This window comes from Seriola lalandi, unplaced genomic scaffold, assembly GCF_002814215.2.
Source record: "Seriola lalandi dorsalis isolate HSWRI2012SDOR001 ecotype SW California unplaced genomic scaffold, Sedor1 jcf7180002054276, whole genome shotgun sequence".
NCBI classification, from domain to species: domain Eukaryota; kingdom Metazoa; phylum Chordata; class Actinopteri; order Carangiformes; family Carangidae; genus Seriola; species Seriola lalandi.
The window spans coordinates 60028-72153 of record NW_019524829.1 but is presented as its reverse complement, the minus strand read 5'-3'; the positions used below and the strand labels follow the sequence as shown (position 1 = coordinate 72153).

Here is a 12126-nt window from a genome sequence, read left to right as displayed (position 1 = left end):
GAATTCCTCAACAAACAATATATAAATAGAAGTAAAATAACAAAGGGATAATATGTTATCATTATAAGAGATCATAAAAAACACCTGCCAGATAGCAAGCACTCAGACAAATCAGAACACAAAAGCATTGCACTCACAATGTTTGGGTACACAGATGAGGACTGTTGATGTGAGCGCACATGTAATAGAAATAGAAAACAGATTTTTAATTTTTTAGAGTACTTCAATACAGCTGTATATGCTTGTTATGCTCACTACCTGCTGGACCAGTAACATCCACTTTTGTTGGGATGTCCAAATTTAGAAATGGGAAAGAGCAGCAGCAGCATGCTGATTTGCAGTTTTAGGCCACCAGAAATTACATAGAACATTCAGAATTTTTTAATACACACCGCCACAAAGTATATGTTAGGCTAACGTCTTCAATAACTGTCTCCATGCCTGATCACACTTTGTGTCTAGCAAATAGAAAATTGCCCTAATTTAACCAACAGAAACCCTTTAGTTTCACTCATCCACTTTAAGCTACAAGTTTGTAATTTAGCTGGGAGTAGAAAATATGGCTTTGTTCCTAATTGTGTGTTGGGGGATTGATAGTTATTATATGTTTATTTATAGTGCTGGATTATAAAGTTTCTCTCTCTCTCTTCTCTTGTGTTTTGGATTAGCCATAAAAACTGGTTCGGCCCATTTGCCTCATGCAGCAACCTGAAATACTTGTTCTCTATATAAGATGTGAATCAGAGTAGACACTACTGTTCCTGAATTACGGACTTGAAACACTCACATCAACCCAGGCCCACAGTGTGGAATTCCCATTCAGTCTCTTTTTTATCTCTGTACAGGAAAGTTCCACCTGGTCTCCAAGATAGGACGCATTGAGAAGAGTGTTGAAGCACATAAAGGAGCTGTTTTGGCTGGAAGATGGAACTATGATGGGACTGCTCTTATCACAGGTATGACAGTCTAATACATATACATTGCCACTTAACAAATACTCAGTTAAATAGCCTGCTATCAAAATCTTAATTAAAATGACAAGTTTTTGAATTCAGTTTAAATCTTCATATACTTGACGTCCTTTTCAACTGTTACTCTTATTGTCTAGCTGGAGAAGATGGGCAGATCAAGATCTGGTCAAAAAGTGGTATGCTGCGCTCAACACTAGCCAGCCAAGGTGAGACTAAAGACCTTTGCTTTACCTCACTTGACTTGAGCTACATATATGTATCAAATGCATGTGTGAAACTGCTATTAGTGATTGTAAATGATGACTCAACCAAAAATGTTATATATGATTACTGAACCAAAACTTAATGAGCAAAGCAGAGCATGTGTATTTGTTATGCATGCATCCTCTGCACTCTGTGATTGTAACAATAACGGCTACTGATTACCATTTGTTTGCAATACTTCATTGACAGAATGGTAAAAGCAGGGCAACAAAATGTATAGTTATTATATTGAAAAATAGCAATTTGAAAGACTGCAGATTCCAAACTGCAGCAGCTGTGATAATAGATATGAACGTTTAGTTGGTGACCATTTTACCTCCTGAAAGAACAGATGTAGCCTGTGTCTCTTGGATTGCAAATCAACATTTTCCCACATGTTGGGAGTTAGCAGGTAGCTCGGTAACTGCAGAGTGTAAATGACAGACAACTAGTACATAGTAAACCTTCAACCATTTAAAATTTAAACAACACATTATTATAGGTATCAACTTCAAGCCACAATATGGAAAATTAAAAAAAATTCTACGGGAAGTTAATATTTTTACATTCAAACTCTTTTGTATGTACAAAGCTAAACATCAAAGTTGATACACTGTTCACTGTCTCATCTGTTGTTGTCTAAGTTATTAGTTGATCCAGCATGATGAAGTATCTTATAATCAATTGTAAATATGAAGACAAACAGTGGTAATAACCTGAACCCTCATTAAGTGCAAACATGTACAAAATAAGGCTTAGAGCAAAGTGGCCATATACCATGTCCCTCTTGATTCACATTACTTGAACAGAAGTGTGAGAAAGAGCCAATCTGATTTTTAGACTGATTAGCAGATCGTAACTATAGCAGCTGGCTGCCTGCAGCAGGAGCCATGTGTCTGTCTGTATCTGTCAAACACACACACACACACACACACACACACACACACACACAGATTACTGATTGCTTTTGGACCTTCTGGCTCAAAAAGTACCTCTTGAGACAGAGAGAACAAGAGCACGAAGCAGAGACCTGATGAAACTTAATTTTCATTCATGTGAATCAGGGAAGCCTTCTTCTACTCCTAGTGCTATGACACACAACCTCACCTCCTCTTCTGGCTTGTGTCTGACGCTGGACTCAAAATAACTGTTCCTGTAGATGGGCCTCGTATGTCTGCTCTTACACATGGTCCCAGATCACAAAACAAATTGCAGCTTACACGTTTTGAATTAATATTATGCATACATTTTAAAAGTGTGAGTGTTTGTGTGTGACTTTTTTTCCATTTATGAGGATGTACCTCACATGTATGAGTGTTCCTGCGTTGACACACTCGCAGAATGATCTGCAAGATTTATTTTTGTGTTGAAGCTGCCTTTTTACTCAAGCCAGATCATTTAAAATGACAATGAAGGAGGAAATATTTTTTTCTCACCTTGGCTGTGTGATTGTGTGAACATGTGTGTGGTGTGTGTATATGTTAGGCCTATTAGAATGTAATTGTGCTCAGTACAACCAAAAGCAGAGTCGGTCTTCCAGTTCTGTTTTTTTTATTAAAAGTGCCATAAAGTTTCAAAGCTTTATAGGAGTGGAGTTTTATTAAAAGCCATAAAAAAGACTCCTAATGATACATTTCTCTATCCAGCAATCTCATTACATATGGCTTACTTATTAATTGATTCATTGTGCTGTTTGACTTATTAAATGTTTCTTCTCAGTTGTGGGACAGAAAAAAGATGGGGGGGTGGGTGAAAGTTGGCTTCTGGGGAAATGGATGGCACACTCCTGCTGAATGACGGGTGCTGTGGAAAACCTGGCAGGGAACAGCAATTCAGCCCCAGTATGTAGAAACATTTTTCCTTAGCTGGCTGTTTGGAGAATGAGCTGCTGGGTGGTGGGCTGCTCAACAAGACTTACAGATTTATATAACACCTGGTTATAGTAGCATTGCCTCAGCTACTCACCATCCTCCACATGGCACTAAAATCACTGCAGGTGTTGCTTCTCTACAGAGCCTTCAACTCCATACACACAAACACATGCAGTGCAGGAGTGGGTTGCTCTTATTGGGTGCTATGACCCATTTTTAAGAGAGTGAGAGAGCTCTAGGAACCGGTTGGAAGTCAGTGAGCAAGAGAGAGGAAGCTGTCTCAACCCCTCTCATCGCTCTTGTCAGATTTAGGTCATGTGACCAGTTGGCATTTGTGAGAAACCACATGCACCTGTAGTGAGGTTAAATGTCACCCCCCCCCCCCCCCACCCCCCCACCCCCTTCACATGCGTAGCCACAACCCAACTCATACACACACATCTTCCCTCACACGTGCACATAAGTGTACACACATACTTGTGCTTATACTGGAGAGGTTAAGCAAGTTTTCTCAGCTGATGTGCCTACAAACTAAATGCTGTTCCATAGGTTGAATGAGGTTAGATCTCTAAAGGAATATGATACATTTAGAGAGGAGGAATTAGCACTGCTGTGTCTTGGAGCTACTGTTCATACAACTCCTAGTTTGTGAAAGAGAGAGGGATAAATTAACATGCAAATGATCTTTGTGTCTTTCAAATATTACATTAAGAGTCAATATTATCAATTAAGAGTCGAAATCCTTATGTGCTGAGGCCCAATCCATTGCTCTTGACTTGTTATTAATACAAGGTTGACATCTAATGTCTAACTGTTTTTCTACATATATTGTAGGGTCTTCTGTGTATTCTGTGGCTTGGGGTCCAGACTCAGACAGAATCCTCTACACATCAGGAAGACAGCTAGTCATCAAGCCTCTGCAACCCAGCGCAAAAGTCATACAGGTACATTAATTTTATGTGTACTTGTAAGAAGTAAAAATCTACATTGCTTGAAACATTACCTTTTAACTAACTCTGTTAGTGACTCACAAATTCTAGTAATTGGCTTAAAAGGCATCAAACCTGGATTACATGGGGGTACCTTATTTCATGGTGAATAAATAGTTAGAGGAAAAATCAGATGGGATAATGGGATATTTTCACAACCACCTCTTGGTCATGTGACCTACTAGCTCCTAATTAATGCCAATGACCTTTACTAAATTGGCTTTGTTGATTATACTTTGTATGTCATCATGATATCCTTAACTTTTAAATTGATTATTTAAATGAAAAAATATTTCAATAGCTTCTCATATCTCATATGACCCAATCATTCAGAAGCAACACTGAGAATTTCTTTTTTTTGGTGAATTAATTACTTCACCAAATTATTATGACAAACTGAGGCAAATGGAGTACCCCTCTTTCAATGAGAGCATTTCTCATTTCATAAAATTTTTTAAATAAATGCGCCATGCAAGTGTTCAGGCAATGTGACTCTAACTCCAAAACCAACATCAGTGACGTGTAGAACATGGGACTTGTAGGTCAATAAGCAGGAAGCGGCTCTAATATAAATGTATTTCCTGCTGACTTTTTCTGTGTTTCAATTAAGCTTTATATGACCAAAAACGATGGGTTCTGTGTGTGACTCATGTTGTCTTTTTACATTCATGTATTTACTTATTTTGATGCAAACGATCACATGACCAGTAATGTATTAAAGGAGGTGATATACCGTATCCTGTGACTACTAACATTGGTTAGACCTGTGAAACAACAAAGGCTGACGTTTAGGTCGATGGTTCCATATGTGACATCAAACTGACTTCACCTCACTATACAGTACACTGTTTGTTATGCAGAAGTTGTAATTTAGCTTTAAGTTAGTAAGTTATAAGAAATGAGTTTATCTTTATACAGTGCCATACATAATATTGCTTATTACTTGGAGAACTGTGGACACACCAAGTCCTTATAGAAATGTAACACAGTAGCCCTACAGTTTGCCTTAGAGTTTTAAGTGGTATTTAACCATTTCTTTTCTGTTGTCGATATCTTTGTGTCATAGTTTTTATTCAGTGTGTATATTTTGTTTATTATTTGATCTGTCCAGTGACCTGACATCACCAGGCCTTTTAACTCTTTTGAGGTCTTCGCAAATTAAACTTTAGATCTTTTTATTTGCATTGCAATATAAAGGTAATAGAATAAAAGTGCAGTCGATCTAGATGTCTTTGAGTGCTTCAGTGTTAAGGAAGGGTGCAGCACTGAGGACCTTGCACACTAGTGATTTTTCTTGTTCATGTATACATGTGTTTATTACTCTTTTTGAAGCAGAATAGCACCTGGGACCTTAGATAAACAGTGGTGGGTTTAATGTGCGCATTCTCAGTCATTTTTTCTCTATCAGCTGTTACCATGTATTCATTTGCAGGCACAAGCAAACACTCCCAAACATACATCCAACCTCATCCACCCTCCCTAAAACCACTTAGAGAACAACACATTGAGTGATTCAAGTAAAACCTGGAGGGGGTCAATCTGAATGGGTAAATGTGTGTCAGGCAGCCAGAGATAAACATGGAGTGGACATTGCCTGGCATGGGTAACTGATATGAAAGGGGTGTGACAAACGACTACAGGTAAAGGCCCCCTACATTAACATCTGGAATCCTGTATACAGACACAGATACATACAACACGTGTGTGTATTTATATGTGTTTCCCTTGGGTGCATGGAGTGAGCAAGTAGTGTACAAAAAATAGAAAATAGAGTGTAGGCATGTAGTGAGAGCAGGAACAAGATAGGAACACAGTATGATAAGGCTGGTGACAGGCTCTCTGCTTTTTGTTACACCGTAACACATCATGGAGAGAGTAAACTCTCAATGAGGCAGATTTGAAACAATTCATAAACTTACAACTGTGTGCAAGACCAAGAAAAATGCCACTCCTTCTCGAGCTTATCTTACCCATTTTATTTTTGCTCTCTCTTTTGGAAGTGGGGGTATTTATGAGAGATCTCACCCTCTTCACTTCAACAAAAGGGAGAAGTAACTGTATTTATGGATAGCATCATTATGTTGTGTTGACATGAAGCTGTCTCAGTCTCTCACTTTGTCTCTCTCTAGTGGAAGGCTCATGATGGGGTTGTTCTGAAGGTGGACTGGAATTCAGTCAATGACCTCATACTGTCAGGTGGAGAAGACTGTAAATATAAGGTGAGCGGTGTTTGAATATACCTTAAGATGTCTCGGGGTGTGTTGTTGTTTTTCTACCTTTCACAACATGTTCTCCTTCAACAGGTTTGGGACAGCTTTGGCCGTCTGCTTTACTCCTCATCATCTCATGACTACCCGGTCACCTCTTTATCCTGGGCTCCGGATGGAGAGGTGTTTGCCGTGGGCTCTTTCAACACCCTGCGGCTCTGCGACAAGACTGGAGTAAGAAAAACCTTTTTACTCTACAGCAATATCTTATTTTTGAGTTGTTCTATCCCACGGTGACACTCTCAGTAGAATGTAAAGTTATTCTATTACTATGTGGGATGTCAGCATTTAGCAGCAGTAGGAAGTCAAAAGTGTTCCTATTGTATAAGTGGACGTTACTACTAACCACAAGTTTTGCGAAAAGAAAAAAAAGAACAAATAGCTGGAGAAGAAAAACCGAAAGATGTTATAGCAGCTTAACTGGGTGATAAAACGATTGAAATGTTGTTCAGTTGCTGAGATTTTAAATATCTGGCACCTCTCAGACTCGAGTAATTAATTTAACACATTGTTGATTCGTGTATAATATAACTTTGCTTTAGTGCAAGCAAGATGTACAAGTCGTGTGCCACATCAGCTGATGATCAGATAAATCAAACACCAATATTGCTTGGCATTTTCAACCAGGAAGTCAATTCACTACCAGTACAAGTGCTCAAGTGCTGTTGCATTAAAAATGCAATTAGCCTTCCTCAGTCTAATCCCCCATTCACACATGACCAAGGAGTGTTAAAGCAAAGATAGCAATCACTATAGTGTGCCATTGTATAGTATGTTTTCCTTCTATCAAAGGTTGCACCATGTAATTTCAGTGGTAAGTGTCGCCTCTCTAGTTAAAGTTCTAGTTGTGAGATGATAAAATAATGCCAATACAGGTCTACTCAATGTTGGAGGTAATTCTTAAAGCCTCACACAAAAAATGTCTTTGTGGTTATACCTTACCTTAGATAAAAAGCGAATATGATCATACTTGGCATACTATACGAATATGGTCATACTTAGCATACTAGATGACACAGTCCTGCACAATACAAAATTATGCATGTACTTTGAACCTAAACAAATCCCTTATCGTAATTGGTTTTTGAGCACTTAATGAGGTGAACCAACTTCAGACTAGATTTAGTAACAGTGTATTTCTGACCTCAGCACTCCCTAACCTTGTAAACAGCTGTTGCTGACAACTTTTGCAGAAACTATGCAATTGTAGAGCTTGTACTTTCCACATATTGTAAGCTTCTGTTTAGTGTATTTTATTTGTTTATTCTCATATACCAATATAACATTCATGCTTTGTGGTCAGTCAAGTCCTTTCCCACAATATCTGTGGTACACTGTCAGCTTTTCCAGTGCATTATGGTTTATATGGTTTATTGCTCACTACAGGCCTTATGTTTTCTATACATTGTTCATCTCTGTAAACCACATTAGGCTGGATGCCATGAGTTCTTATTACCTGGTGCTGATGGTAACTGGAGTTGTAATGAGAGGGGAAATGAGAGAATGATGAATGGTAATTGTTGTTTTATTATTGCTGAAAGTTTGGCCAGGAACAATATTTCTAGTTCCCCGCTCTGCCCTCACGGGACGTTTAGGGCTTCTTTGAGTTTACGTGGAGATGTCAGTGTATTGCTGTATCAGACCTGTTGTAATGAAAACAAACAGCCAGGGCTGGGTTTTTTCTGTGCTGATCACCAGGCATTTCATGCTCCATTTTGATTTAATTAGGATCAAATGGCTTTTTTTTCTGGAGCACTAAGACAAGTGGGCTGGAGAAAGGTCTGAGCCAACACATATGTCTTCACCAGAGGGTAAGGTGTGTGTTTGTATGTTTTTTGCAGAGGTTACATTAATGTCATTTGTAGTTTATGAACGTTCGAAGGGACACTAGGGAAATCCTTTATCCTTTACCTTTGCTTTTGGTTTTCTGAACCAGGGATTTCAGTAGTTTTGGGGGAAATTGCTAGAATATAGCCGTGAGCTGATGAAATCATTTGGATGAAGCCAGCTTGTATCCATTTTCTCTGTGTCAACAAAAATAAAAATTATTGTGCTATTAAAACTATGACAGACAGAACTTAATACAGCTTGTTCCTTTACTTTTTGTTATGACCCGATTCACCTTACGTCCTCCCATTATGGGTTTGTTTACGTGGTTAGTTTGTTCTATTGTTTCGTCACTGCACCACTTGCTTTGCTGTGGTGTGTCTTGGTTAAGGCAGTGTGATGATGATGATAATTATGATGATTATGGTTCTGTCCCGCTCTAACTGGAGGAAGGGTATGCTTGCCTTCTCCTCCCTAAGCCCCTCAGAGACAGTGTGTACTGTAGCATGGCGTGGGAGGCTTGCTTAAGAAGAGAGGAGGGGGAGGGGGAGGGAGCAGAAAAAAAGAAAAAGAGTTTAGAAAAAGAAAATCTCCCTCAAAGGTCACTCCATCTGACTCGTTTTCTATGTGTGAATTCAGACATACACTCCTCTCATACATCAAGTTAGGTAAAGTTCAATTTGTGAACATATGCACACTTGGTCACTGTACTACACTTGCTGTAATCTCATCGTACATGTGAGTTTACATGCAAACACAGAAGCCATTAACCAATTACAAGGGCTTTACCTGTGTTGTTGTTGTGGTTTGTTTGCGGTGCAGTAAGGGTTAAGCAGTGCGAAGAGTCTTTTCAGTTACTAGCGTGACTAATGGGAAGGAGTTTCATTCTGTATCTGCTACAATGAAACCTTGCACTTTAACGTATTGCTGCTGGCTCAGCAGGATCAGTCCCGCGCATTTAACCCCTTCACCTCCCGTCCAGCTCAGATCCCCTCTCGCCCAAAACTCTCAACTCTCTCATAGTCTTTTCCTTTTTGTCCTCCACTTTTTCTCCCTCCACGCACCACAGGGAAGATGTAGTCTGTTACCCCCCCTCATTATCGCTGTGGAGGGAGGGGGAATGCACACTCACACACAGAAACAGATACACACACAAAGTTTATATCAAGGCAAAAGTACTGGGAAAGATTAGTCTTGTAGTTCCAGCAAGTCACCTAAGACTTAATACAGTTTGTTAAACCTCAACATTTAGTTATTATTAAATACCCTATTGCATTATTAATACATACTTAATTATTTTGGTGGTGATTTTGTTGAATTTGGAATTCATGTGCATGAAGTACTTTTTTACAGGAGCTTTAACAGGGCACAAGACACAAAGAGGTTCACTGTCCCTTTTACAAGATTTGGGAGAGACAATAAGTCAGTGTCTGTCTGTTTGCCTGCCATAGTATATGCATGTGCCCACATGCCTGTGTGTGTGTGTGTGTCTGTGTGTGTGTCTGTATGTGTGCGTGTGTGTGCAACCATTGCCGTGCAAATGTGCCTGCGAGACAGCAGTCTATTTACGAGGCGCTGCAGCTGGTGTCTAGCGTCTGGACCCTGTCACGATCCCTGACACTGTCACTGGCTAACAAGTAGGACTCATTGTGCCAGGCGAGCACCCTCTCGCTTCTTTCTCTCCGCCCCTTCCCCCCCCTTTCCTCCCCCTTCTCTTCCCTGCACTTGTTTTTTCTCTCTGCACTGCAAACCCATGCTCACATACATGAGTAGCTGCTTGGTTTTGCTTTTCTAATTCCTGTGCAATATTCATTTTTTCCTTTTTTAGAACTTTGATGGGTTGAATGAAAAATCATGTTGTTTATTAACTTTACTCAAGTTCTGGGGATTTTTAGTGTTTCAGAAATGTTACTGTTCACTGTTTTGCTGAAATTCCTACAAGGGGAGCACAATCTTGTAATCAAGAAGGCTTTAACACAGCTTCGAGGACAGATTTCATAATTATTTCACCACTCTTCCACCACGCTTGGTTTGATGCTCATTCGGGACTTAGCGGGCATTCAGACTGAAAACAGCTCTGCATTAAAACAACGCAGGCCACCACAGTGCCCTGCCAGAGGACGTCACATTGCATTGTGGCAAAAGTTGAGCCGGGTGCAGCTTTTTTGCTTGATGGCCCTGAATTTGCGAGACTGGCCTCATTCAAATGAATGAGCAGCCTGCATTTTTTCATGCAGGGCTAGTGTCGATCTAAACGTGGTCTCAGAGCCGGGCCTCATTGAACTAAGCGATTACTACTCCCCTCTCTCTCTTGGTCTGCTTTAAATGAGGTCTCACTGAAGATGTGGCTGAGCTTAACCTTGGTACGATCCAGATTCTTGTCACGCTTCTACTGAAAAGTCAGTATACCTCTCCTCTGTTCCCCTCTGTCTGCCGCTCTTCTTTCTACCCCTCCATTTGTAGGTTATACTTAACCACAGGCAATTTAGTTAGGATCATCAGATGGTTTTGATGGTAGCTCCAGGCTGAGCCCTACTTCTTACAGACATCCTTGCAGTTTTCCTTCCACAGTATGAAAACAGCTGCTACCCTCACAAAGTTTTGGGAGATGAGTAGTCATAAATCATCCATCAAATGTATCACTCATAATGGCAGCATTGTTTTCAAGAGTAGGGTTTGTAAAAGTGTAAAACCACTGGTATCTACTTGTGGATACTGTGTGTTATTTCATACAGTGGCCAACTGGCCCTCAATCGTCACAATCAATGATTTATTATCTCTAGCTGTGATTTTCTGCCAGCTGCAATGTCTTTCGAAACAAACTGCTTCTTCTCTTATCTGTCCATCCACCCTGATTACTTTGTGCCAGTATATTGGTCATTTTCTTCGTAATTGCCACTTTGTGTATGGGATACAACCATGGCTTCTTTTTCTGAAAAGGGAATTCTCCCATTTTGAGGACCAGTGTAAATCCCTCTGTATCTTTCCTGCTTTTGCTGCTATTGCCTCACTCCTCCCTCCTTGTGTCAGGGTGTGTTGGACTACCTCGTGCTTATCAGTGCTTTCCCTCTTGGCTCCCCTTCCCTCCAGCCTTCCCCGGGGCCCTCTTTACCTCCCTTTTTTCTGGGTGAGTCCAGGGGGTCCCCTTAGGGTCTATGTGAGCCTTACTCAGCATTGCCACTCTGGGAATAGGTCCATATCCAACTGGAATCACCACCGCTCCTGTTGCTCTCTGTTTCTTTCTCCTCCCTCTTTAATGTGTAGCCTCATTTTCTATAGGATCTTTGTCTGCCATCCTTATAGCTGCCAACCATTATTCTCTCTCAGAGAGTCTATTGCTTTTGATTGTCTGTTAGACTGCCTGTCTTCATGTGTCCTTTTTTTAAAATTATTTTCTTAGCCATAGACTCATCCTCTAGGACATACCACCTTCTCCCTAAGACTTCAGGCTTCCCCATCTTCTCAATGAGTCCTTCTATCAGTTTTTCCCCTTTTATCATTGTAGAGCATATACCTGAGCCTGTGCTGGCAGTTTGCTGCCAACCATTGGCCGGCCAACATCTGGAAATTGCAGCTGCTGGAAGAGAATAAAACGGCCCAGAGTTCTGGTCCTGATCGTGAACCACTGTTAGTGGAGCATGAAAAGGCAAAAGAAACCACTGTAGATTTATTAGACTGCAAGCCTTTATCTGTTTTCATCACATGAGAATGGGACGTTTAGTACACTGTAGTTCAGATGGAGAAAAATGTCACTGCAAATGAAGAGAAAGGCAGCACAAGTATGAGAGACAGACACACACACACATAGAGGATAGAGGGTGGAAAAACAAAAGAGGGGGAGTTACACACGAGAGTAGATGAAAAGTAAGTCAAAGTTAAATTATTAGCATAAGTCTGACAAAGATAGGGCATGTGCACATCAGGTAAGATGTTGACTGAGTGTTTGAAAAAAAAAAAA

At 40.2% G+C, this 12126-nt stretch overlaps 1 protein-coding gene across 3 annotated transcripts in view; it reads left to right on the top strand.

Moving 5' to 3' along the window:
• Positions 1-12126, top strand: part of ift80 (intraflagellar transport 80 homolog (Chlamydomonas)) — a 37896-nt gene that overhangs the window by 2517 nt on the left and 23253 nt on the right. For all 3 annotated transcript variants that reach the window (XM_087173716.1, XM_087173715.1, XM_087173714.1), the window contains exons 4-8: positions 846-956; positions 1109-1177; positions 3920-4029; positions 6204-6293; positions 6378-6515. In XM_087173716.1, the coding sequence (XP_087029842.1) occupies positions 846-956; positions 1109-1177; positions 3920-4029; positions 6204-6293; positions 6378-6515 (518 nt within the window). The remainder of the gene's footprint in view (positions 1-845; positions 957-1108; positions 1178-3919; positions 4030-6203; positions 6294-6377; positions 6516-12126) is intronic.